This window comes from Sciurus vulgaris (assembly GCF_902686455.1).
Source record: "Sciurus vulgaris genome assembly, chromosome: 1".
NCBI lineage: Eukaryota > Metazoa > Chordata > Mammalia > Rodentia > Sciuridae > Sciurus > Sciurus vulgaris.
In genome coordinates this window covers 210,216,228-210,241,173 of record NC_136461.1, presented here as the reverse complement: position 1 = coordinate 210,241,173, position 24,946 = coordinate 210,216,228, and the positions used below count along the sequence as shown (strand labels likewise).

Sequence of the window (24,946 nt, the reverse complement as noted above, 5' to 3'; positions counted from 1 at the left end):
CCCAGGCCCTGTGATGGGCAGGTGTTGCTGGTTCTGATTGGCAGGCTGCTCTGTGGAAATGTGGGATTTGGTCCTGGAGCCCTCGGCTTTTTATGAAGCTCACTTTAAAGCTGGAGGTGCCTCCTGAGGGGAAACTGGTCCTCAGGCAAGTGTGAAAGAACAAGTGGTGTTCTACCTCGGGAAGGCGGGGTGGGCAGCCCGCCCCAGTGCTCTGGGAGGTGCTGCTCTCAGGGAAAGCAGCACTGAGCTCGCCCTGTTTTGGTTCTGGGGATTGAACCCAGGGGTGGTCTGGCACTGGGCCACACCTTCAGCCCTTTTTATTTTACTTTGATACAGGGTCTCACCAAGTTGCTGAGGCTGGCCTTGAACTTGTGGTCTTCCTGCCTCAGCCGCCTGAGTCGCTGGGATTATAGGCATGCACCACTGTGCTCTGGACTTATGCTTTAAAAAAAAAAAAAAACTTTCCTGAGGATGTTACTTCCCAGTAAAAGGAGCCCCTCTGCCTCTCCTCCATTGCCTTCACCTGGTGGCAGTCCTGGACCCTCTGAGTGTGAAATGGGGCAGGGATGGAGCCGGGCCTGGCTCCTGTGTGGGTGAGCAGGAGGGAGTCAGGTGTCAGGACTGGTGTGGGCGGAGAGCAGAGAAGGGAGGTTTGACGTGAGGCCCAGCTGAGTCCCCAACTTCACCCAGAGCCAGAGCAGCCGGTGTGAGAACTTAGGCCTGGTTGCCTGGCTGGCTGACCTGGCCTTTTGGGGACAGAGGGGTCCAGGTGGCTGCTCTGCAGGCTGGAGTCCCTCCCACAGCCCCCATGCAGTTCTGTCAATGGGACTGAGCTGAGCCTGGTGCAGCGGGTGCCCACTGCCCGTCAGGACGTGCTTGTCCATGGCAGTGGCGGCCAGTGCTGTCACTCTGCATGTTGTGGATGTATTGGTAAGCAGCCCTGGGACTTCCTCTTTGGTCAGATGACTCTACTTTCTTGCTGGCTTGCTGTTCTCCTTCCCCCTCAGCCTGGCTCCTGCCCCCTGGGTGTGGCCGGCACTGGGCCTGGAGGCAGTCTGCTGCCCCACCCCACCTCACAGGCACCTTGCGGTCCTGCCTCAGCCTCCAGAGTTGCTGGGATCACAGGCACTGTCACCACACTGAGCTAGCCAGAATCTATTTTTTTAAAGATAGCTTACTTGTTTTTGATTAAAGTTTAGGTCATATAGAAGCACAAAGAATCTAAGTGTGAACCACACAGATTTGTATATCCATACCTTTAAAAACTTCTGACATGGGCAGAATGCACACTCAACTCACAGCCTGCTCTTTACTCGTATTGTCAGGTGTTTCCTGTCAACAGTTGCACAGTGTGGTTTTATATGTGGACATGCCACTCTGCAACCAGTTCTTCTGGATGCTTGAGATTTCCGTTTTGTGGGGTGGGGCAGAGCCCAGGGTCTCAGCGTGTGCTGGGCACGTGCTCCACACCGAGCCCCCCAGCCCACTGGGTTTCCTGGTGGTGGAGTGAACCTCCCACAGGCTGCGCACGTGCTGGTACTCTGCACATCCCCAGCAAGCTGCAGCCTTGGCAAGTCGCCGTTTGTGCCTGTTTCCTTGTGGTGCTGGGGGTTGCACCAGGCCTCACACATGCTGGGGCAGGAGCCACACCACTGAGTTGTGCCCAGCACAGGAAGCCACCGGCAATGGTCCAGGAGGCTGAGTTGGTCTGGGCGAGAGCAGCACTTTGTCCACAGTGCCCAGAAGGTGCTTGGTCCTGAAGAACCAATTTTCCCCAGATCTTTGGAGTCACCAAATACCTGACTGGGTTTCCTCACCACAGAAAATGGGGGGCACCAGATTGGGGGACTCCACAGAGATGGGGAGATACTGGTGGGTTTTGGTCTGGTTTATGTAGTTAAGGAAACTTTAGGGCAGGCCACCCTTTCCTATGTGAGGTGTCCCCAGTTCCAAGTGCTTCCTTGAGTAGGGACCAGGAAGGAGGATGAGAAAGTGGCTGTCCAGCTTTCTCTCTCCCCTCCACCTGCCTGCAATGGTTAGCGCCAAGGGTCTGAGAAGGGCTGCCACTTGAGGAGGTGCTGAGACTGGGCAAAGGTCTCTGCAGCACCCTTTCCTGGTGGGTGGTGCCGTGGTGACTCAGCCCTGCGGTTTCATGTGAAGTCTCGGTGTGCGGGGGGTGTCACACAGGAAGGCTTTGGTTTCAGTTCATGACTTGGGTCATAGGAAGGACAAACAAATGGGACCCCAGGTACAGAGCAGTGCTGCTGGAGAAGCCAGAGAGCACTTCCTGTAAGTGGAGAGGTCAGAGCCCTCCTCCTCATGCTGAGGCTGCTGTCCTCCCCGGGAAGAACTGCCTCCCTGGGAAGTCACGGTGGAGGAAAGGGTGTGAGTGCCACACTGCGTCTCAGACTGCAGTGGTCAAGGCCACGGCCCAGAGAGCAGGCTGCACCTGCATGTACCTGCAGGAGAAAGGACGATGCTGGCTTTATGGTCATGGTATCGGCGTCCCTGGGGGTGTTGGGACGGTCCCTGAGGGCAAGGAACTGCTGTATGCTCCACATTTCTCTTTTAGGATGCCAGTGCTTCCTGGGTTTTCCTCTTCTCTTTCTTTGGGCTCTGGACACCGAACCCAGGAATGCTGTACCTCTGAACTACACCCGAGTTTTTTTTTATTTTATTTGGGAGCAGGATCTTGCTAAGTTGCTAAGGCTGGCCTGGAACTTGGGATCCTCCTGTCTCAACTTCCCAGGTTGCTGAGGTGACAGGCATGCTTCCCCGTGCCCGACCTGTGCTTGATGTGTGTCTGACCACACAAGCACTGTAGTTCTGTGTGGTGGACAGCTCAGTCTCTAACTCTGACTGCCATCGTGACCTTAGGATGCATGCAGGATCTGTGAGTGCTGTGATTCACTGTAGGAATGGCACCATCCAAGAGTCCCCTCACCTCGGGCTGTCCTCAGCTGTGCCCGTGTCCCCAACCAGTTCTGGACTGTATGTGTGCAGCAGGAGAGATTCTTGCTTCATCTCCACCCTAGATGGTCGTCCTGCGGATCTGCCGTGGCTGACTACCTGCCTCCCTGTGTGATGGATGGCCAAGGCTGTTCGCACCTGGGTTTTCTCCTAGATGAAGTGAGCAGTGATTCCAAGAAACGCTCGCTCCTCCCAGAGCTCCTGGCCGAGGCTGCTCATCTGCCTTTTGGATCAAAGCTGCAGCTTGGTTTTCCTGAGCTAGCTGGGATTCCAGGAGCTGTGCAGTTCAAAAGCTTGCTGCTGTTTCCATGGCAGCCAAAGCTTCATTCTGACTCTAGTGGCTGAAACCAGCAAATCAGTGCTAGGAACATTTAGAAAAGAGGGGAGAGAAAAATCCCTCACTGCCTTAAAATTAAAAAATGTACTCAGCTGATTGGGCAAATCAAGGAGGCTGTAAAGATCTGTGGTAGGAGGCTAAATGTTACGGGGACAGTTTTCTTTGGGACTGCCTATCATTGCTTCAGGGTAATTTCTTCCTAAGTGAGCTTTCAACCTGGGCTTTCTCAGTATTAGGTGCTCTTTTGTTCCCTTGATATTTAGGGTGGCAGTTTGTCTTAGTGTAAAGAGAGATTCTGAGTGCATTTTCGTTGTTTTTTAACAGATGGAGTCTGGAACTTGTGGCCCAAGAGGTCCTCTTGTGTCAACCTCCTGAGTAGCTGGGGCTGTAGGTGTGCACCACTGCACCTAGCTTGGCCCCTAAAGCTTGGAATTTGACCTCATGTCACAAATGCTTGCTGTCACGAGTTTGCCTGTCTCACTGGGAGCATGCCCTTGGGCTTGCTCTTGATCTGATGGTGTGCTCTTAGCCGGGAGGCTGTGTGACCATGTAGTCTGGGTGGCCACTGAGAAAGGGCTGCTGAGGGGAGCAGCCAGCAGAGATCTCACCAGGTGTGGGGCCTGAGGCGGTCCCTGTGGTGTGGCAAGAGCAGAATGATGGCTGGAGAGTGGGTGGGAGCAGACTGCAAGCACGGTCTAAGGATGGAAGGAGCAGCAGGCAACTCCACTGAAGATGCTGGCCGTAGTGTATTTTGGAGATGTCCTCAGGGCAGCCAAGTAGACTGCATTCCCTGCCCATGGAATATCAGAATTGGAGAGGTGCCGGCTGTTTTCTCAGATGTCTGCAGGTGCAGACACCAGCATAGGCGTGTGTGCAGCGTTCTCCTGGCAGGGCGAGGAGGCTGCCTATGAGCTGTGGATGCTCAGGCAGCCCCGTGGTAGCCACTGTCTGGGGTGGAGGCGTCTGCTGGAGAGACTGAGCTGCCTCGGGCACCTGCCTTTGCGTCCTTAGATGGTGCTTGCAGTCTGCTCCCACCCATTTGCCCCAGCAGCCCCCAGGTGTGCTGGCACCTGGTCTAGTTGCAGGCCACTTTTCTTAGGTGCTGTTCTCGGGCGTCTGGACTGGTCTGCACCTGGTGTCCTGCCCCATGAGCCCTAGGAATCCCAGGCATACCCTCAGGCTCCGTTGGCGATCCTGATGTTTTCTTTTGCAGATGGAAAAGTGACTTCCAGAAACAGGTGTGCCAGCAGTGAATACGCAGGCTGCTGGAGGTGGTAGCTTTGAGGCTTGCATGGGTCTGCCTGCACTGGGAAGTCTCACAGTGCCCTCCAGCAGGGCCTGGGCTCCCCATGGATTTTCTTGCCTTCTTACCTAGGGTGAGCCTGCGTGCTGGGCTCAGAAGGGGCTGAGCATGGCCACAGATCAGTGACCATAAGGAGATTGTAGTCAATGTAGGCCAGGGAGAGCCGAGTTGGCATTGTGTGCTGGTTTTCAGGTCTGTTGAATTCATTTGGCAGATGTTGCTCTCTGCCAGCTGCTGGGTCACAGTCTCGCGGTGGGTGAGGCGATAGCACATCGAAGGTTATACAGGAGGGGCCTCCTGTTGTCATGGAGAACCAGGGAGCCCCTGGGTTGGAGGAAGCACCTTTGGCATCTGTAGTTTACCACTGAGGAAGTGGGCCCAGCAGAGGTGAGTGGGTTTCCTCAAGGTCTGCCAGCTGTCCCAGCACAGGTGCTGACACAGCTGGGGCATGGCCAGTGGGTGGGTGGGGTGTGAGACGGTCTGGGCAGCACTCCTGCTGTGCAGTCCATGGAGAGCTGTTGTGATGTAGGCACAGGGCATGGTGCCGCCTTTGAGGGGCTCAGCAGCTCTGGGGTGAGTGTGTGTGTCTTGAAAATGCACTCACATCGCAGCATGCCAGTTTCCAAGCATAAAACCAGAAAAGTGATCTCTGCTGCTTATTGCTGGTGATGCACTGGCCTCTGCTTCCTGGCCGAAAGAGGGATGGGTCTTCTTGATGCTCTTTTACTCGTTCTTCTCACTAAATGGGAGTTATTTCTAAACACTGGTTTTCTTTTTTTTAATGGAGTGATGATGGGTTAGCCAGGTGCTCTGTGTTCAGTGCTTCTGAAAGTTTCTTTTAACAACTAAGTGGTGCCTGCCCACGCTGGGCAGGTGCTGAATACACCTGGCCTCCTGCTGGATGTGCCTCTGGGGCTAATGGGCGGAAGGAAGGACTGCAGCAGAGTGCAGGCTGTCTGGAGGACCAGACGGCCCCAGGGTCTGGGAAGCTGGACCAAGTCCTCCAGCAGACCCTGGCAAGGCTGTGGTCCTGGGCGAAGTCCATTCCTCAGTCACTGGGAGGCTAATTCACTGAGGAGACTTAATGACTGGCTGTACAGTGTGGCAGTCACTCCCTGGGTCCTCTTTCCAGGTTTCCTCAATACCGTTTCTTAACGCTCCAGTATAATTCACACACATAGGTAACACATGCAGAGACGCTCAGACTCGAGCATGCACATTCACAGACAGGCGGATAGAGACAGACCCACAGACACCAGTGTGCACACAGACGAGCGACCCCTTGCCTCTCCTCCTCCACCAGCAGGTTGGCAGCCTCATGCCTGGGTGAGGTGGAACCCAGGAACCTGCAGTGAAGAGTCGCGCTCTGCTGCTGTGATCGGACTCCGCAAGGGCAGCCAGCCATGTTCTGGAGATGCCATTGCCACGTGCCTAGTTTGGATTTGTTAGTTCTGTAAGCCTTAGGCCAGAGCTACCTTGTGCGGCCTGAGGGCCTGAGTTTCTGCAGGGGACGCATGTAACACCCAGGGTTGATGAATCCAGGACAAGATTGTTGCAGATGTCAGCCAGTTTGAGAAAAGCTTTCCCAAGCACAGGGCACCAGTGACTACCCTGAGGCCTTTCTTGTCTAGGGTTACATTACTGATTTGTTTAAATATAAGGATAAAACTCTGACTGATTTTAAAAAACCCTAAACTTTACAGGGCAGTTTCAGTTACAGGGCAGCAGGATTCAGAGAATGACACTAGAGCTTCCATGTCCCCACTGCCCTCAGATGCATACAGCCCACTGGGGGGTCCGACAGCCAGGCCTCCAGCAACACCACAGTGTCACCCAGAGTGAAGGCTGCCTGTGGGGCTTTTGGTGTTGTGTATTCTGTGGGTGTGGACAAAGGCACTGTGACACATATCTCCCTTCAGCACACCAGAGTGTTTTCCCTGCCCTAGACACTGCTCCTCCTGTTCAACACCCACTCTGTTGCCTGGCTCCCACTGACCTGTTCCTGAATGTCCCCAGCTATAAGCACAGTGTATTCCCTTCCTCCAGTTAGTTCTTTCCACTTAGCAGGGGGTCTCTAAGGGGCCCACGTGACTTCAGTGCTCAAGAGCTCATCTCTTTTCAGTGCTGAATAATATTCCATTGTCAGGATGGTCCTGGTGAAGGACATCTGGGTTGCTTCCAAGTGTTGGCATTATGAATGTAGCCACAGTAAACCTCTGGGTACAGGTTTTTTGATGCAGGTTTTTCATTTCCTTTGGGTAAATCCAGGGAGTTCAGATCTGGATTGCATGGTTGGAGGATATTCCATTCAAAAACAAACAAACAAAAAAAACCCAAAACTCGGGCAGTTTGGAGCGGCCGGACTGCTTTGCACCCCTGTAGTGGAGGGGTCCACTGGTCCGGGCCTCCCCGGCTTGCAGTAGTGCCAACATTCTGGGTGTGGGCATTCCCAACGCTGTGCGGCATACTGTCGTGCTGCTCGTGCGTCCCCAGGCTCAATGTGGAGCAGCTCCTGTGCTGGTTTGCATGTCTGTCACATCTCTGTCCCTTTTATGAGCTGCCTCTCAAGGTCTCTGACCTATTTTAGATCAAGTCGTTTTCTTACTGTTGAACTCTATGTTAGAGGGTATTTTATCAGATGCGTCTTTTGCAGATATTTCCTTCTAGTCTGTGGCTGTCCTCTCGTTCTGTCGGTGCAGTTTTGGCTTGATGTTGGGGTCAGTGGAGTCCCTTCAGTGCTGTTCAGGAAGTGATCCGCAAGCAGAGTGACCTCAGGCTGCATTTCATTCCTGCCAAGGTGCTTTGAAGTTACTTGATCCGATTTCACATTTTTTATGCTCTTGGTCCAAAAGCTGGTTTTCTTTTTCTAATTTATTAGTACTACTGCTGTTTTTCAGTGCTGGGTATTGGATGTGAACCCTAAGTGTGCTGGGCAGGTCCCCCACTGGGCTGCACCCTGCCTGAGCTGCTGCTTACATGCTGCTATTGGTCTGGTCTCTGACTCCTGCCCACAGTCATCTGCAGGACTTGGAGGACTAGCTGTACCAGGGCCCATGAACTGGGTGGTGAGGGTGGCAGATGATGGCCTTTCAAAAGGAAAACAGGATGGTCACCCCCAACTTAGGATGGCTCTGTTTAACACCTTCTGACTTGCGATGGTGGCAGAGTGGCAGGCAGGGTAGAAACTGTGTTCTAAACTTTGACTTTTGGTCTCTTTCAGTCTCGTGACCTGGAAGATGCTGTCCACGCCAGGCAGGACCCTTGACTGACAGGGAGCACGCCCTTGGTGTGCCGTGGGCCAGGACTGGCGGGTTCAGTGCAGTTTCCACCTCAGACGGTTTCTGGGGATGTCATGCTGTCCTCAGTACAGGAGCCTCTGTGGTCCCGATGGGTCTTCTGAGGGGGGCGCCCTGTCTCATGCCTGCCTCTGAATGGTGGGATGACAGGCAGCTGTCCGTACGTGTCTGAGCGTGCATGCTGGAGGCCACACGGGAGAGGAGGGCATGTTCGTAGCCTCCGCCTGGCGTGAGGCGTCAGAGCTTGCGGGACCGGCTTCCAGGAGGCTTGACTGCCACGTCTCAGGCTGCTGTTGAGGCTGTGATGATGGCGTCCACCTAAAACTTGAGCCGAGTGAGGGGCGCTGTGCAGGCACGCTGCCCGCTTGGCTTTTCGTGGGCTCGGTGCACAGCAGCCTTCCCCCAGCACGCTGGGAAGTCACATGCTTGGCATCCTTCACCGTAGATTAGCAGCAGGACAATAGAGGAAGTCGTTGATTGGAACAATTGCTTGTCTGAGTGCATCTGCAGATCCCAACCCAACTGTTGTCCCTGAGTGAGCGACGGCCGCTGCAGCGGGTTCCAGGGGAAGCGCTTCCTTCTGCGTGGAGACGACCCGTCTTGGGCCTTCCCTGGTCTCTTGCCTGGAGAGGTCACAGCTGCCTCTTGAACTTGGTGTTCTGGGTGACTGGAGGCGGCTTGGGAGCTGCCGCGACTCGTGGCCTGGCCTGTCTCTTCTGCAGCTGAGCGCTGCTCTGGACCCTGAGAGGGAGATCTTGATGCTTTCTGGATCTTTAGTGCCATATGGTTTCTCTGAGCCTCCTGAGAGGGAGCAGCTGCCTGTGCTGAGGGGCGGCCTCATAGGCACAAGTCTGTGGACAGCAAGCCCTGTCACACTGCCCATTGACTGTCCTGAAGTGTGGCCACTGCCCTGTCCCTCCCTACTCGCCCCTAGTCTGCCATGCAGGCCTTGTTCAAGCCCCCAGACGAGGGGTCAGTTGGATGAGCCCGTGGTGTCCTGTGCTGTGTCTGAGGAAGTAGGAGCGCAGCCCGAGTCGGCTGGCCTCTGGGCTCTGGTCATGGTTGGACCTGTGGGTAGATGCTTTTCCTTTTCGTCACCCTCAGACAGCACAGATTTGATGTTGAAGTTAGAATCTGAACATCAGTAGCCCCGGTTGGATGGGGGAGCTCACAGGGCCCACAGTGAAGGAGCAGCGCTTACTGGTCTCCCCGGGTCTAGATGAAGCAGCTGGGGAGCACGGGGCTGGAGACCTTGTCTGTAGTGACTTTGTGGGAGCGAGGCCTGCGAAGCCACTGCTGGGATCTCCTGCCCAGTGCCAGGCACAGCCGAGAACAGCCCTGCGGGGAGCTGCCCGTGCTCCCTGGTTGGTTCATAAAATGGCTGGAGTCCTAATAAAAATGCCAACAAAGCCTTTTCCCCAGAGTTCATCAGGCTGCTCTTAAAAGTTCATATGCTCATAAAGCTCTGGGAACTGCACATTGAAGAGCAATTAGGAAAATGCCGGGGAAAGGAGCACCGAGCGGGAGCAGCTCCGCCGAGGCCGAGGCCACTCCAGGCCGCCCACACGGCCAGCACTGGCCCTGGGAGCTTGGTGTGTGACGGGATACGAAGGCCCGGGAACCCACGTTCAGGCAAATGGCCTGGTGATACCAGGAGGTCCCCAGGAGAGACCGAGTGGTCCCTGTGCTCTGCAAGGATGCAGACTGCACGTGCTTTCCAGCCACCAGTGCTGGCCCGCCTGGCCCGAGTGCCCTAACCGTACGCGGTGCTCCTGCCAGCTGCCTCGGGTCGGCCGGCACCACCCTCTTCCTCCTCACATGCCCACTGCAGCCGCTAGCTCTCTCTCGCTGGGGCCTGGGCTTCTAGCTCCTGGCGCTGCCGCCGCCCCTGGGGCTTGGGTGCCATGCTGGCTGCTTGAGGTGAGCTGCATGCCTCGGCACCCCCAGTGCCCACCCCTCCCCGCACTGCTCAGAAGCTGGGTGTGGACCAGCTGTCCTGGGGCACCCTGCCCCAGCAGGCACAGAGGGACTGGTGCGGTGCCACCCTCGGCCCTCAGCTGTGGGAGCCTGCTGAGGGTGTGCGCTGTGCTGGTGGAGATCCCTGCTGGGACGTCGCCTCACCTCTGCCGGTGCCCAGAGGTGCGGCCTCTCATGCTGCTCCTGGTGCCCTGCAGTGACTGGCTGCTAGCAAGGCTGTGTGGCTCTTTGCCTGTCAACCGTGTCTAGAAGGCAGCCCAGGGAAGATCCAGTGAGCCGCCTGTGTGGATCTGTTCCCTGTGTACCCTGTGTACCGTGGGAGGGTGGGTGGCCAGCCGTGGTGGCAGGCACCCCGCCATGCACGGGCAGCCATTCCAGATGCGGGGGGCAGGGTGGCCAGCTCTCCTCACCCACCACTTGCCCTCGTCCTTCCTTCACCAGACCTCACCGACTGGCCATGTGGCCCAGGACTGTGCACAGAGGGCTGGGAGAGCTGGTCAGGGCTGAGGTGCCGAGTCTGGGGCTGGCTCTACACCTTGTGCCTGACCTCGGGAGCCCGACTCCCAGGGGAGTGAAGGCTCTGGGGCCGATGGCACGATCCTGGGGCGGCTGTGGTTGGAGGCCGCCATCACTCACCTCCTCCTCCCAGGGGACCGCCTGGGTAGGTGGAGCTGCCCTTCAGGCCGGGCGCGGCACCCTTCCTGAGGCCAGCCCAGGGTCGCGTCTCGGCGCGTGCCCTGGTAGTGCCATTCCAGTTCTGCCTGCAGTCCGGTTTTCCTAAAATGGTGGTGATGAGATTGGGCGCGTGCTGGAAGCCCTAGCTGCTGCCCTCCGCTGCCAGGAAGGAGATCCATTCCTCTGCCAAGCCTCACAGATCCCGTCCAGGTCAGAGGTCAGCAGTGGGGACCTGGGCCTGGGTCCAGCTTTGAGACCTGGACTATCTGGACTGATAACAGGTGGAGGGCTTTTTTTTTTATCTTTTTTTTTTAAACAAAAAAGATGAGACTTCATGTGGCCTGTGGAGACTTAAGTTCTAACCATCCGGCCTTGGTGGGGACCCTGGCGGCATCTGGCTTGGTTGGTTCAACAGGGGATAATCAAGGGCCCGGGCATTTTAAAGAGTGTTTTTCTCTTTGATAATGGCCTCAGAACAGCGCGTCTCAAGCTTGGGGCCTTTGGTTTGGGGTCGGAGCCAAGCGTTCTCTGTGGTGGAGCTGTCCTGTGCACCTGAGGGCACTGGGTGGTGTCCCTGTCCAGTAGCATCCCCCTGTGACAGTGGGAATCATGCCAGCAGAGAGCCATGTCAGAACAGTCCCCTCCTGCTTATTCCAGAGCCATGTTGCCTGGTCTTCCGCTGTTACCAGAGGCTCTTGGGCACACTAACGCCTGCCCGGGTCAGGACAAGCCTCCATGGACAGACGCGACTGTGGGACTGGGCTGCTGAGCAGGGCTGGCAGGGTTGCTGGGGCTTCTGGGAAGAGCTGTCGCTGCTGTCCCTGCCTAAGCACGGCTGATGATAGGCACTTCCTCCTCCCGAGAGCCAGCCCTCCTCTGGTGGGAGAAGGCAGTTGGGTCGCTGGCCTATTTTGGTACACGGTTGGCTGGGTCACAGAAAGGAGGCTGGCGAGGTTTCTCAGGGTGAGAATGATGAGAGGCAGGGAGGGTCAGGAGCCCTGGGGTGCCCACAGCTCTTCACCAGGTGGCCTGCTAGACTCCTGAGTTACTCCACATGCATTGGAGGCAGCTCCTTAGTAAAGGCTTTGGAAAGGAGGCTGGTGGTCAGGGTCTGCATGGCAGAGGGCATCTGGTGGCCCTGAAGAAATTCTTGAGGGAGGGCTGCAGCCTGGGGTCCAGTCCAGCGTGGCAGGCCACGTGCAGCGGTTCAGCGTCAGCACAGACAGTGGGTGGGAAGAGGCGATGCAGAGCCCCCCTCCCTGGGAACCCTGGGGTGCCCTGCTTCCCAGGCTGCCAGCGGCAGGGTGGGTTCCTGTTCCCACCTCTCCAGGAGGAGGGGAGAGGCCGATTAAGATTCATATTTTGTTAATGGGATATTACTAGAAATACGTGTATTATAAGTGGTTGAAATTTTTCAGTAAGGTATCAGCCTACAAAACTCAGCATCAAATGGGATCCCCGTCTGGTGGGATTTTAGGGCCCTTCCTTTATTTAGAGCACTCCAGAGGGAACCCCACATCTGGAGGCCCCTCCAGAGGAACACAGGGTGCCGTGCTGCTGACCTTGCCTGGTGGGACACTGTGCAAGACACTGTGCCATTGGTCATTTCTTGGCAGGCAGTGCCCAACTGTAACCGGTTGTCCCCAGGAAGATGCTATAGGAGAGGGGTGGTGGAGACTTCAGGGCTAGGGCTTCAGGGAGTCCACGCCCCAAGGAATGCCATGTCTGCCTGGGGTCCTGAGCCCTCAGAAGTTACAAAGGCGGTTTGGCACTTGTGTTCTTTTCTGAAGAGAGGGTCTTAAACTCATGATCATCACTAGTCTTGTAATCTGGATGGGTCAAGGACCACTGCCAAGACAGCTGGCCAGGTGCAGGCCAGCTGGGCTCAGGAGAGACTCGGCCCACCTCTGGGTGGAGCAGGTGTGCCCGAGCTTCTCCTAGCCTGCTTCCCATCCTCCCTCGCTGCCTCTGCCCACAGTGTCTGGTGCAGAATCCCTGCGCAGTTGCCTTGGTCGCACTAGCTCCACCTGTGTCTGTCTGCCCTCCACTGCACTGGTGGCCCTGGAGGGCACCTCCAGCATCTCCTGCGCACTCGGGCGACAGTATTGGCCTTCTGTCTGCTGGCCTCCTGTGACCCTGCTTTTCTTTGTGTCCCATCTTTGTCCACCCCCAGCGCTGAGCTCCCCATGAGCAAATGGCCCTCTGGCAGCACACAGCTGTGCCCCCAGCCAGGGCTGGGGGGCCTGGGGGACTCAGAGGTGCAGGCCTTGGAGCAGGGTAGGTGGTGCGCGGGGCAGTTCCCCCTGACTGCCTGACTGGCTGGTCCTGTTTCCTCTTGCAGAGCCTCGAGCCACTCGATGGGGATTCACAGAGGACTGCCAGTGTGTGTCGCCTTTCCACCTCTCTGTGGCAGGAGAAGTGACCTCAGCGCCTCCTCAGCAATGACGATGACACTGGTATTAACTGAGTGGCACTTATGGATTTTTAGCCCTTGCTCGCAGTGAGCCAGCGAGCCATGTGCCCTTGTGAGGGAGCCCCCTGTGCGTGCAGAGCGGGATGTGAGCGTGGCCTGCCTGGGGAGCGCGCCTAAAGCACGGGAAGAGGTCTTCCTCTGCCGCGGGGCTGCGGGGCCTGCTGACGCAGACAGCGCAGACAGCACGCTCCTACACCTCGTCTGGTGGTGATGAAAATGGCCCCGCAGAATGCCGACTCGGAGTCCATGCAAGTCCAGGAGCTGCCCGTGTCCCTGCCGGACCTGCAGAAGCCTGGAGACCCCGAGGCTGAGAACCGCGAGGAGACCCTCAGCGAGGGGTCCATCGACAGGATCCCCCTGCGCCTGTGGGTGATGCACGGGGCGGTGATGTTTGGCAGGGAGTTCTGCTACGCCATGGAAACGGCTCTGGTCACGCCTGTCCTGCTGCAGATTGGTAAGTGCTGCTCCCGCCCGTGGGCGTGGTGTGTGGGCCGGTGCGGAGCTCTGCCTGGGTCCTCCCTCTCCACCTTGACCTGTGCTCAGGCTTCCTGCCCCGGTGTCAAGCCCCCCTGAGGTCGGGTGAGGCCCTCTGTTGTCAGAGTGGACGGTAAGTGTGTGGAGCAGCTCAGGCAGCTGGGTGCAGAGGGGTGGGCTCCCCTGCAAGCCGGGGCTCCACTGCTCTTGGTCTCCTTGCCTCTGAAGAGGGGCAGGTGCAGACTGACCCTGCCGGGACACAGCACGTGTTTATGCAGCACCTGTGGTGGACTTCCAGTGGCCAGTGGCAGCTGTTTACACAAGTGCTGCAGTTTAGAGGGACACTCAGCACAATGGGAAGTGCAGGTGTCCCCTGCAGATTGCCACTGGGGATTCTTGGGCTCCAGAAGTTTTGTCAGAATGTTGGGTTTTCCTCCTGGTCCCAGGAAGGTTTGAATCTCTTAATTTTGCATCCTTGGCCTCTTAAGAGAGCTGGATGAGGACAAGACTGTAGAAGCTGGAGCTTTGCTCTGTGACCCCACGCGCACAGGCCCACTGTCTGCAGGTTAGTCGTGGGGAATGTTTCTCTGTGAGAGCCGACTGGCCCACCATGTGACGAGCCGCAGATCTGAAGTGCAGTGGGGAGCTGCACGGCCCCACCCTGCAGGTGGTACCCCCAGGGGCACTGGACTCAGCCCGGGCTTCCTGTCGCCCTGCAGGAGGAGAGCAGAGGTCTGAGGGCCCCCGGGGTTCCTTACGTTGCCTGCCCCCAGGCTCCTGTGCCTCTCCTCACCTCCAAAGTCCTGGTGCCGAACAGGTCAGCCAGGCATGCGGCAGGAGGGCCAGGAGTCGCAGAGCGTGGCCTGTGACCACTCTTCATTTCCCTTCTCATCCCTTGGGTGCACTGGGCACTGGGGTGGACAGGACTTCAGCATTGGCTTCATGTAGTGAGCTGTCCACAGGCACCACTGTAAGAATGCCCTGAGGGAGCCAGGTGCGGCATCACACACCTGTCCCTCCAGTGACTGGGGAGGCTGAAGCAGGAAAACTCAAGTTTGAGGCCAGCCTCAGCAGCTTTGAGGCCCTGAGCAACTTAGACCCTGTCCCAAAGTAAAATACAGAAAGGGCTGAGGATGTGGTTCAGTGGTCATGCGCACCTGGGTTGAAACCCTGATACCCAAAAAAAAGCCCCGAGGGAACAAAACACAGACCCTCTTCCATGGTGGAGCTTCTGCCCAGGAGAGGGGCCGAGGCAGCAGGTCCGGAGGCTGAGGAGGGGTGGGCTTTGGCACATTCAGGGCTGAAAGTCCACCTTCCAGGCTGGTCCCAGCAAGGGAGCCGACGGGTTGTGCCTAGCCTCAGATGCCGAGGCCCCTTTGGCGTTTAGGGATGTCGGCAAGGAGGTGCGGGGAGCCTCGTGTTGGGTCAGAATCGGGCGCTCCTCAGTCCTGCTGGGAAGCACATGGCTGACGAGCAGATGTTCGTTCCCAGCTCGTCTCCGTGAGCGTCTGTGCGTTATGCTTAAACCCGACACACAGCTTCGTGGAATTCTCACACCTTAGGAGGTGTGCTTATCCTGGGATTTAGGAACAGCCCCTCACTCGTGGACAGTTCGTGGGGTACTGAGTCTGCAGCAGCGTGGCCACCACAGTGTCGGCTTCCTGCACCCTCGCCAACCCTCTGCCAGGAACCCCATTTCCTGGTGGTTCCCTTGGGGTCTCCCTGGTGGGCAGCGCTTCTGTGCCCAGGGGTCCTGTGTTGTCCTGGTGAGGTTCTGCTCAGGTGGTGGCTTTCCCCGGCTGCTGGACAGGAGCCCCGTGACAGCTGCAGATCTGCAGACGTCTGCACCAGCCTGGGGCTCACCTTTGCATTTTCTTCCTGTTATCTTTCAAAAAGCAGGTTTTGATTTTGATGGGATTACGCATACTAATTTTTTCCCCTTTATTCTTTTTAAACTACTCACTCTCTGCCTGACCCGAGGTTATGGTTTTCTCTTAGGTTGTCCTTCTAGACATTTTGTAGTTTGAACTCTCCCGTGAATTCACATTTTTACCATAAGCATTAGAGGCTCCCCCCAACCCCAGCATGTGGAAATCCAGCCACTGCAGACACATTACCACCAGGTGGGTTCTCCCAGGGTTGGTTCTGACTGCCCTCTCACCTGAGAGAGCACTGTCTGATCTCAGACCCTGGTGTGGCTCTGCTGTAGCTGGAGACTGGGGTGGGGGGTTCCCTGTGCTCCACCTGGTAGAGCTGGAGTGTCTTAGGACCCCCCATTTCCACACGAGCTGTGGAGTCAGCCGTCCCAACAGAAGAGCTTCCTGGGTTTCCATTGGGTAATGGGTAGGTGTAAGGCAGGCGATGGACAGGTGAGAGGCAGGCAAATGGTGGATGATAGGTGCCTGACAGTGAGCAATCTCCACTCAAAAAATGCGTCGATATGCTGGCAGACTGCAGGTGATCACAGCAGACAAATGGGGTAAACAGCAGGGGATCGATAAGCAGCAAACACTGCCTCACCAAGAAACAAGATATCCTCTGCTTGAAACCGGAGCCTCCCTCTAGTCCGCCATCCTGGATCTCTCCCTGGGTTTCCATTGGGATCACATTGAACCTATCAATTAGCTTAGGGAAAATTAATGTATAGCTGAGTCCTGTAGTCCTTGAAAATGGTGTGTCTTCCATGTACCTTTGGGGTCTTAACTTCTCTTTGGGGTGTTTTGTGATTTGCAGTGTATACATCTCTAATGCTTTTTAAGTTTATCCTTAAGTAGTTAATTAACTAATGCTGTTGTACATACTGTTTTAATTTCAACTTCTGATTGTTCATCACTATATAGAGGAATAGAAATGGTTTTTACATATCTTGTAGCTTTTGCTGTTTATAAGATCTTGCCTCTTTTCTGATATTGGTAGTTTGTATTATCTCTTTGTCTTGATCAGTCTGACTAAAGGTTTATTAATTTTAGTGGTCTTCTCAAAAACTGATTTTAATTTTTTTGGTTTTTCTATTTGTCCATTTCCTACTTGTAGCTTCTCAAGGTCAAGTTCAGACTGATTTTTAGACTTTGTGTGTGTGTGTATGTGTGTGTGTGTGTGTGTGTGTGCTGGGAATTGAGCCCAGGGCCTTGTGCACGTTACACAGGCACTCTAGACTTTCTAATAAGATGGTGGTCCCAGCAGGGTCAGGGAGGAGCATGAATGGAATTCAGGAGGCCCCTGAGACAGAGATGGCCCACAGTGGTCTTAATCTCCTGCTTTTTGTGGCCTTGTCTAGTCCGCTCTTCTTGAGTAACTTTTGCTAACAAACAGGACATAGCAGTGTTAGGGAATATCGCTTTGTGTGGCCAGGTTACAGAAGACTGTGACTCTGTCCTGCTAGGAAACACTGGGACCTTCTTGGCTTGAACATTTTGATGGACCAAGTAGCCTTCTTGGAGAGACCCAGGGGGCAAGAACTGGGAGGAGTCCAGCCAGTGAGGACCTGCAGCTCTGAGTCTGAAAGCTCGTCAGAACCTGAGCTCTGCTGCACTCATGTGGTGAGCATGGCTTCGACCTTCCCAGCTGAGTGTGGAGACGGCCACAGCCAGGGCTGTGTCCTTGAGTGCAGCTCTCAGGGCCCCTGAGCCAGAACCACCCAGCTGAGCAGAACCCGTGAGGTGATCAATCAGGTGCTGTCGGTTTCCCAGCAGAGGGTAGCTAGTACACATGCTCCGAATATTCTGTTGGTCGCACTGTGTCCCCTCTATTATGTACAGCATATTGTTTTCCCCATTACCTAAATGTGCATCTTGTTAGAAGGTGTTAAAGAGCTTTAGAAGAAACATGTTTGTGTTCATAAATATCTCAGCATAAAACCTCACTTTATAAATTTGGGTTTTGAAATAATCAAGCAGTGGCAAATCTGTCCTTTCTGTTTTCAAAAGCTTGTTTCCCAAGAGAAAACTTTTCCACTGAAAACCAGTAAACAGAAAATACTGAGCAGTGGATCAGCTCCCACTGCCGTCTCGGAGGGAGTTCAAGAGCTCTGTGTGGTCAGGGTGGCACTGTGCCCTCCCGTCAGGAGTGGGTCCAGCACGTTGCCACTCCTTACTCTGTCCTTTCTCTGCTGCCTCTGCTCAGATAGGATGCTGGAGGCGTGTGGAGAGGAGTGCCTCCTCCTCACTGGCTGTGGCGGCTCCCTGTCACTCCACCACCCGAACAGCAGACCTGGGCCAGTTTGTTTCCTCTGGCTTCCCCCCGGCGGCCTTCCTGGAGTTCCTTGCACCACCCACAGCAGGACTGGGGATACGTGGAGGCCCTCTGAAGTCCTGTCTTGCCCTGGGGCCAGCATCCTGGGCTGTTGGCCCTCAGTGTCCTCTGCCCTTGGCGTCTGGTGCACTCACCATGCTGAGCCTGGCCATGGTGATTCTGCGAGGCCTTGATGCTCAAGCCTCTGGAGGTGGCTCCGTGTCAGCCCACGGGGAAGGCCAGAGCAGAGGCCTTAGGTTGGGTAATGGTGGTGGTGTGCCCCAGCCAGTCATCCTGTGGCAGGCCAGCCTTTGTGAGGAATCTTACCTTCCTTTACATTGCTGATTCAAGGCCCGTTTCTGGTCTCTCTTTCATTTCCTCTGTCCACTCTACTGGACGGGTTTCCATCCCCCTGTTGCAGTGTTGGACAATAGCATCCCAGGTCAAGTTCACTGCTTGGGGAATCCTGGAGTCCACTGGAGCACATCTTGTGGATGCTGGCCTCTCTCCTGGAAACGCTTGCCAGGTCTGCACATCTGTGGTGCATAGTCCCCAGTCTGGCCCACAGACCCAGGGATCTCTGGCCATGACGACTGGCGTTCCTTCCTCCCAGTGAGCTGCTCATGTGCTCCTAGGAGCCCAGACCCAGGGCAGCTGCGTTGTGCTGAGCACAGGGAAAAGGAAGCTCACTGCAGCCTCCTGTGGCTCTTCAGCAGCATGGTGAGGACAGGCGTGCCAGTGCTCACTGGCTACCTCACAGGACTGGACCAAGGACTTGTCCAGGGCACTTTCAGCTTGATACTGGAGCAGATGTCACCGTACTGTGTAGCCTGAGTAAGTGACAGACCGAGGAACATTCTGTTCTCACAAGAGCCTTGGGTTCTTGTACCCAGCCCCGTCTGTTCCCAGGTCCTGATAATGGAAGAGCGCCACGTTCTCACTTTTGGTACAGGAGACTGCATTGTGAACGGCAGCTTCCCCCTTGTTCTAAATGTCCCTTGTAGGAAACGGCTATCGACCAGCAGAAGCAGAAACCAGGCCTTCTTGGTGTGGTGGTCCTCAGGTTGGCCTGTTGGGTGTCTGGACTCGAAGCTAAGGAGCTTGTGACTCTGGCGTCGGTGCCATCTTGCTTCTTGGCTTCTCACGTGAGCTGGCGCTCCAGGAGAACCTGGCCCTTGAGTCTGCTGGTGTTCTTAGTTGTGCAGGTTTTCACTTGTTTTCTTCCACAGTGGCTGGAGGCTGTGGATTTTTATTTTTGTTGCAGGTCCTCCTCTCTGATCCTCAGCATGGTATACATGTGCTGGACACTGGACTTGGCAGGATTATGCATTTCCATGCTTGTGCGGGATGAGGTCTGCCTGTCGGGTCTTCTAGAGGGAATCCAAGGGCAGGCACTGGGCACCTAGGAGAGGCACTCCTTTTTTCTCTCTGATCCTGAAACAGAGATGGGGACTCGCCCAACCCCAGCACGCCCTAAACACCACACTGTGTGTGCTGAACAGGGAGGGCTTGGTCTGCATTTGACCTGGCCAAGTGGGAACCCAGGTCCAACTCTCTTGGTTCCAGATGACCTGCTCCTTTCCTGAAGAAGGTTTAAACCGGCTGTACTGGGCCTTGTTCTGGAGAGGCTGTTGCTGAGTTTCTGGGTCTGGGGGGAAGGAGACCCTCGATGTTGGAGGAGGAGGTAGGTGTGCAGGAAGTGTGGCGGGCCCCTCCTTTCCCAGTCCCGCATGCCTGGGACTGGCCCTACAGGATGTCTGCACAGGAGTACCAATGCACTTGTCCGCCCAGGACACTGGGCAGCACAGGCCTGTGAGTGGGCATAGTTTGGTCTTCTAGCGGACCCACCCACAGTTCCCCAGACCTCATTGGTGGGGAAACTTTTTAAAATATCAATAGCATTTGCATCCCGTGCAGAGCGTAGAGGTCGCACTCAGGTGGACAGTGAGGTCCCTCACTCCTGCCTCCCAGGCGCTAGGTTCCTGTCACCCTGCTTCGCCTGCTGGCTGTGCAGATCCCACACGGGGCAGCATCCTTGTGTCAGGGCTCTTGGTGGCCTCTCGTGAGTCGGAGCTTCAAGGCACCGTCTGCTGTAGTAGCAAGCTCACTTTCCCTCCCTGGCAGCACTTGACCTTTAAAAACCACCTCACAGCTGATGCCCCAGTGCTGGTCCCTTTCCCCTGCCAGGGTGCCTAGGGCATGACCTCTGGAGGCTGACTTGCACCCAGTTGCTCCCAGGCCCCGCCCAGTCCTCCTTAGGGACCCTGTGCACTGCCTCCAGAGCACTGCTTTCGTGTGCGACTGACTGGTGGCCTCGCGTCGGAATCGAGGATGGTGAGCCTTGGAGGAGTCGAGAGGCGGGCCTTCCGGCCGTGAGCGGAAACGCGGCTGGCGTGCCCGCAGGGGTGCAGTGTGCACTTGCACGGGTGCTCGAGGGTGTCTGGTTTTCTTTGTTTTTCTGTATTGGTACCAGGAATTGAACTCGAGGGCACTTAACCACCAAGCCACATCCCCAGCCCTTTTCCCATATTTTATTTTGGAACAGGGTCTCTGAATTGCTTAGGGCCTTGCTAAATTGCTGAAGCCGATTTTGAACTTGTGATCCTCTTGCCTCAGCCTCTCGAGCCACTGGGATGGCAGGCGGGGGCACCGAGCGCCCAGCATGCCTGGTTTTTGAACACACGTGTGTTTGACTTGGGGATCTGCTGGACTGGCATGCTGGTGCTGTGGCCCCCTTGCTGTGGGAAGCACTCCTGCAGCTCAGATACACCAACACCTTTCTAGAAGTTCCCAGCATGGCTCTTGGAAACAGGTCCTGTTTTGCCCAATGGCAATGGCTAGCCCAGGGGGCTTCTGTAAGCAGCACGCCCCTGGTTTGTGTTCCTCTTTTGAGCAACCAGGGCTGGGGTGTAGCTCAAGTGTAGAGTGTGGTGCTTCCTCGTGCATGAGGCCTGGCTGTGGGTCCCCAGCAACACACAGCAGGTATCAGAGCTGAGTGTGGGCCTGTAGCTCCAGGGACTCTGGAGGGTGAACTAGGGGAATCACTTGAGCCCCGGACCTCAAGGCTAGCCTGGACAACGTGGTGGAAGACCCCCGTCTCAAACAGAAAGAAAAGCCAGGCCCCAGATTTGGCTCTCCTGCAGTTTTCTTCTTGGCCGAAAGAACTCCTTGTCCTGTTTCACTTTGTCATGGCAGGTGTGACGGCCCAGAGGTGCCAGCGTTCAGGTGGAGACCTGCTAGGCGTGCTCCCACCTGGCAGTGCTTCCTGCCTCAGACTGTGCCTCTGCAGGGCTGGGAATGGCACTGTGGGAGCCAGGGAGACCTCACCAGTGAGCACCTAGTAGTAGGCACCCACCTTGGCCTTAACTAGCTTGGTTGCTTATCTGCAGCCCCCGAAACTGGCCTCCTGCTCTGCTCCCACTGGCCCCCTGGAACTGTGGCCAGGGCCAGAACACAGAGCACCTAGCCTGTGCCTGGTCTGGGTGAGGGTGCTAGGCAGACATTGGGACAACTCGCAGCCAGGTGAGGGATGCTTGTCTCACGGCCCTTCCTGTGGCTGATACTGGGGTGAGTCTACAGCAGCTTGGGCCTTGGCCCTCCAGGAGGGAGGCAGGCAGTGGGACCAGAGCTGCTGAGGAGGAGGTAAACGGCTACAGTTGGAGAAACTTGGAACTCGAGGACATTCTGCTCAGTGAAACAAGCCAGTCACAGGACAAATGCCGCAGGATGCCACTGTGTGAGGTCCCTAGAGTAGTCAAATCAGACACAGGAGGGGAGCTGGTGGGTGCCAGGGGCTGGGGAGTTGGTGTCTGATCGGGCAGAATTTCAGTTCAGGAAGGAGTGGCAGGGCGGGTGGCAGTGACAGTCACAGGAAGCATACTTGAGCCACTGGCCCTCACACTTAAAGGGTTTCAAGTGGTAACTCTTACATGTGTTTATCCCCACGACGTGGGGAATGGATGGCTCCGTGGAGCCCCAGAGCGGTGGCGTGGGAAGCCTGAAGGGGCCAGGGGCAGCCCACGTGTCCAGTGCGGGGAACCGGAGGGCACGTGTGGCCGCCTGGGAGTCTGTGTGAAAGCCACCTGTGCAGACCTCACCACATATAAAGTCGGTCGAAACCCCCCGGGAGGCCCTCCGAGCTCGGGTTCTGGGCGTGGCGAGTCTCCTGGACTTCGGCCGCAGTGGCTGAGCAGTTTCTTGTGCTGGGAGGCTTTGTTTGGGCTGGGAAGTCTGATTTCCTCGCCTTTCGTCATCGTGTCGATAGACAATGAAATGTTCACCCCAGTCGTTCTCCCAAGGAGTTGAATGTGTGCGTCGTTTTCATATCTGACTATTGCCAAGCACCTGCCTGCCGGTGCTGGGCACCAGGTCTGGCACTAGAGGCGACATGCATCTGGAAGCCTGGGGCTCATCAGGACACCAGGCTGTGTCACTGGGGTAGTGAGTTTGGGGAGGGTAAGGGAGGGTTTGTCTCACAGTTCAAAGGGGGAGGCCTCAGGTGAGGCTGTCCACTCAGGTAGCCCTAGCCAGCACTGAGCATCTGCCATGTGCTGGGTGCTCTGCCAAGCTTGTGGCAAAGGTCGTGGTCTTTGATCTTTGTCGTGGGCCCTCCCATTGTGGGGTGGGGGTTGGGAAAGACTTCATAAGGGGAGTAGGGGGCACAACAGGTTCAGGACAGGGGGACCTAGCTTAGCCCAGAAAGAGGGCGCAGGCGCGGGGGGGAGGGGTGCCTCCAAGTGCAAAGGCCAAGTGGCCGTCAGTGAAGCAAGGCTGGGGCAGCACAGCAGGGAGGGCGACGAGGGGCTCTGGGTGGCTGGGGAACAGCCTGCCTGCACTGAGGGCTCCAGCAGTCAGCAGCCTCAACTGCAGCCTGCCTCGTAGTACAGCAGTATATGAGCTTCCTGTGTCACTGTGAATTTCAAAAAATAGTGACAACATGAATCCTCTATACCCTGGATCAAAAAAGACAAAAGATTTTATCAGTTATTCTTGCAGAAAACAATCTTTTAACTCAAATCCAAAAATAAGTTAAATTTTAGCAAAACATCTTAAGCATATGTTGAAAGGACAGGACAAGATCTCAGTCACCTGAAGGCCCAGAGGAGCCCCGGAGTGGCCTGTGGGCCCCAGTGTTCGGCGCCCCTCACAGACAAGAGAGTGACCCAGCAGCTCCCTGGGAAGGGTGTGCTGTTTCTTCAAGGGAATTACTCTATAATGTTTAATGTTTAACTATAAAAGCAGAGTTAGAATCATGGAGAACTGTGTACTTCTACACTGCAAATTTTGAAATAAGTGCTGTCTTTACTCTGAAATCCAACCAGTAGAGAATATGTATACCAGAAAAATATTTTCCAGATGATGATAATTTTGTCATTAAAAATCTCATTATTACACTGGGGCTATAACTTGGTGGGAGACCCTTGCCTGGTATTCTCGAGGCCCCAAGTTTGATCCCCAACACTGCAGAAAAGCTGTTTAGATCTTGCACATGTCATTTCTTGCTTAAGCACTTTCTTGAGGTTCACGTGCCTGTACTTTTGATATCATTTGGAAACATGGCCAGTGAGGGCGCTGCCGCCTGTCTTTGGAGGACAGTGTTTCACCTGGCAGCCGTTGCGGGCAGTGCTACCTCTCTTCCTCTGCCGGAACCCTGGCTTGAGCCTGCGCCCAGAGCGCTTCCCCATTCTCTGCCAGGCCTAGCCAGGCATACTGCCGAGCTCAGCGCCCCCTCCCTCCGCATCCGTCCTTGTTAGTGTTCTCGGGAGGCCTCACCAGGTTCCAGGGGCCTTTGCTGCCTGCCGTTCTCCAGGCCACATTCGTCCTGTCTTCTCCTGTGTCTCTGCTGGTGTCTGACAGCCAGGTGTGATTCGGCTGCAGCCCGCAGCTCCCACTGCCCACCGGGTGGGTAGCAGTCCTCCGTCCACAGCTCATGCTCTGCAGATGGGACCTCCTTGCAGCTTGGACGTTTTGACCGTCACTCCTAAATGAAGCGGGGGCTTTTGGGCAGAGTTGGTTTCACACGGCATGTTTTCAGCAGTGCTGCCATGGGTCAGAGTACTTCACAGTGTGGTGACCTCGCACAGGCCCAGCTGTGGCTCTGTATGTGGGTCACCTGCATGTTTGACCTGGCATGTGACCTTCACTGGAAACTGGGCAACAGTGACAACCTCAGGGCCAAGGAGTCAGTTTCATTTTGCAGCATGCATTTTCAGAGCCCATTAGGAAGCAGCTGCTGTCTGCCAGACACACCCGTCCCCCTGGAGGGCAGCCCGGCAATGGTGAGCAGAAGCCCGGGGTGAGATGCTCCTGGGAGGCGAGTTCATGCCCGAAGGACAGCACCATGCTGGAAGCCAGCAGAGCCTGGGGGAGAGGCCTGTGGTCACTAGGTCTAGTTCTCAGGGAGAGGGTCTGGGCAGTGTGGAAGCTGGCTGGTAGGTCCCTCAGGCCACTGCCACAGCCGTACAGGGTGTGAGGACCCTGGCCCTGAGGCAGTGGAGAGTGACCTAGAGCAAGTGTCCATTTGTGTAAGGAGCTGACAGGCAAACGTCCCTGCCCACCTCTGAACCCGTGGGACATGCTAGAACACCCTGAGACCCCATTCGGGTGGAAGGAACTGAGCAACACCCAGAAGGTAAGTGTCAGGTTCCACAGACAAGCTGGGCAGGGGGCAGGCCTTGCCACTTTGCACACTGGCCCTTTCAGCCCTGCAAAGCTGCGACAAGACAAGGTGTCTTCTCTGAAGTCAAAATCAAGGCTGAAGGGAAAGTGACCCGCCCAGGGTCTCTAGCCAGTGGGTAAAGAGTGAGAATTGGAGCTGTCCTTTTCTACCAGCCGGCTGCCTCCCAAAGGGCCACCAGTCCGGAACCATGCTAGTGACCATGCCAGGCACATTAGGCCTCCCTAGGCAAAGAACCCCAACAGACCAGACATGCAGCCTCCATGCCAAGGGCTGTGCACAGTGGTGGCAGTCCTCTAGGAGGATGCGCTCGTAGCTGGGATCCACGCTCAGATCCAGACCACAGAGCCTGGCTCCTCCAGGGTTCAGGCCTCCTGTGGACCCGCAGTCAGAGTGAGAAGGCAGGTGTGGAGGCACCTGTGAGTAGAGGTGTCATGCAGGCAGGTAAGGCAGGAGGTAAGCTGTGCGAGCAGCCATTAGTGAGAACTTAGCCCTCCTGGTTCCCACTCCCTGAAGAGTTCCAGTTGGAAAGCAC

The 24,946-nt window shown here is 56.1% G+C and overlaps 1 protein-coding gene across 2 annotated transcripts in view; it reads left to right on the top strand.

Moving 5' to 3' along the window:
• Positions 1–13,209: 13,209 nt before the first annotated feature.
• Positions 13,210–24,946, top strand: part of SLC45A4 (solute carrier family 45 member 4) — a 38,040-nt gene continuing 26,303 nt past the window's right edge. For both annotated transcript variants that reach the window (XM_079106872.1, XM_079106871.1), the window contains exon 1: positions 13,210–13,485. In XM_079106872.1, coding sequence (XP_078962998.1) covers positions 13,242–13,485 — 244 coding nt within the window. In that variant the 5' untranslated portion in view covers positions 13,210–13,241. The remainder of the gene's footprint in view (positions 13,486–24,946) is intronic.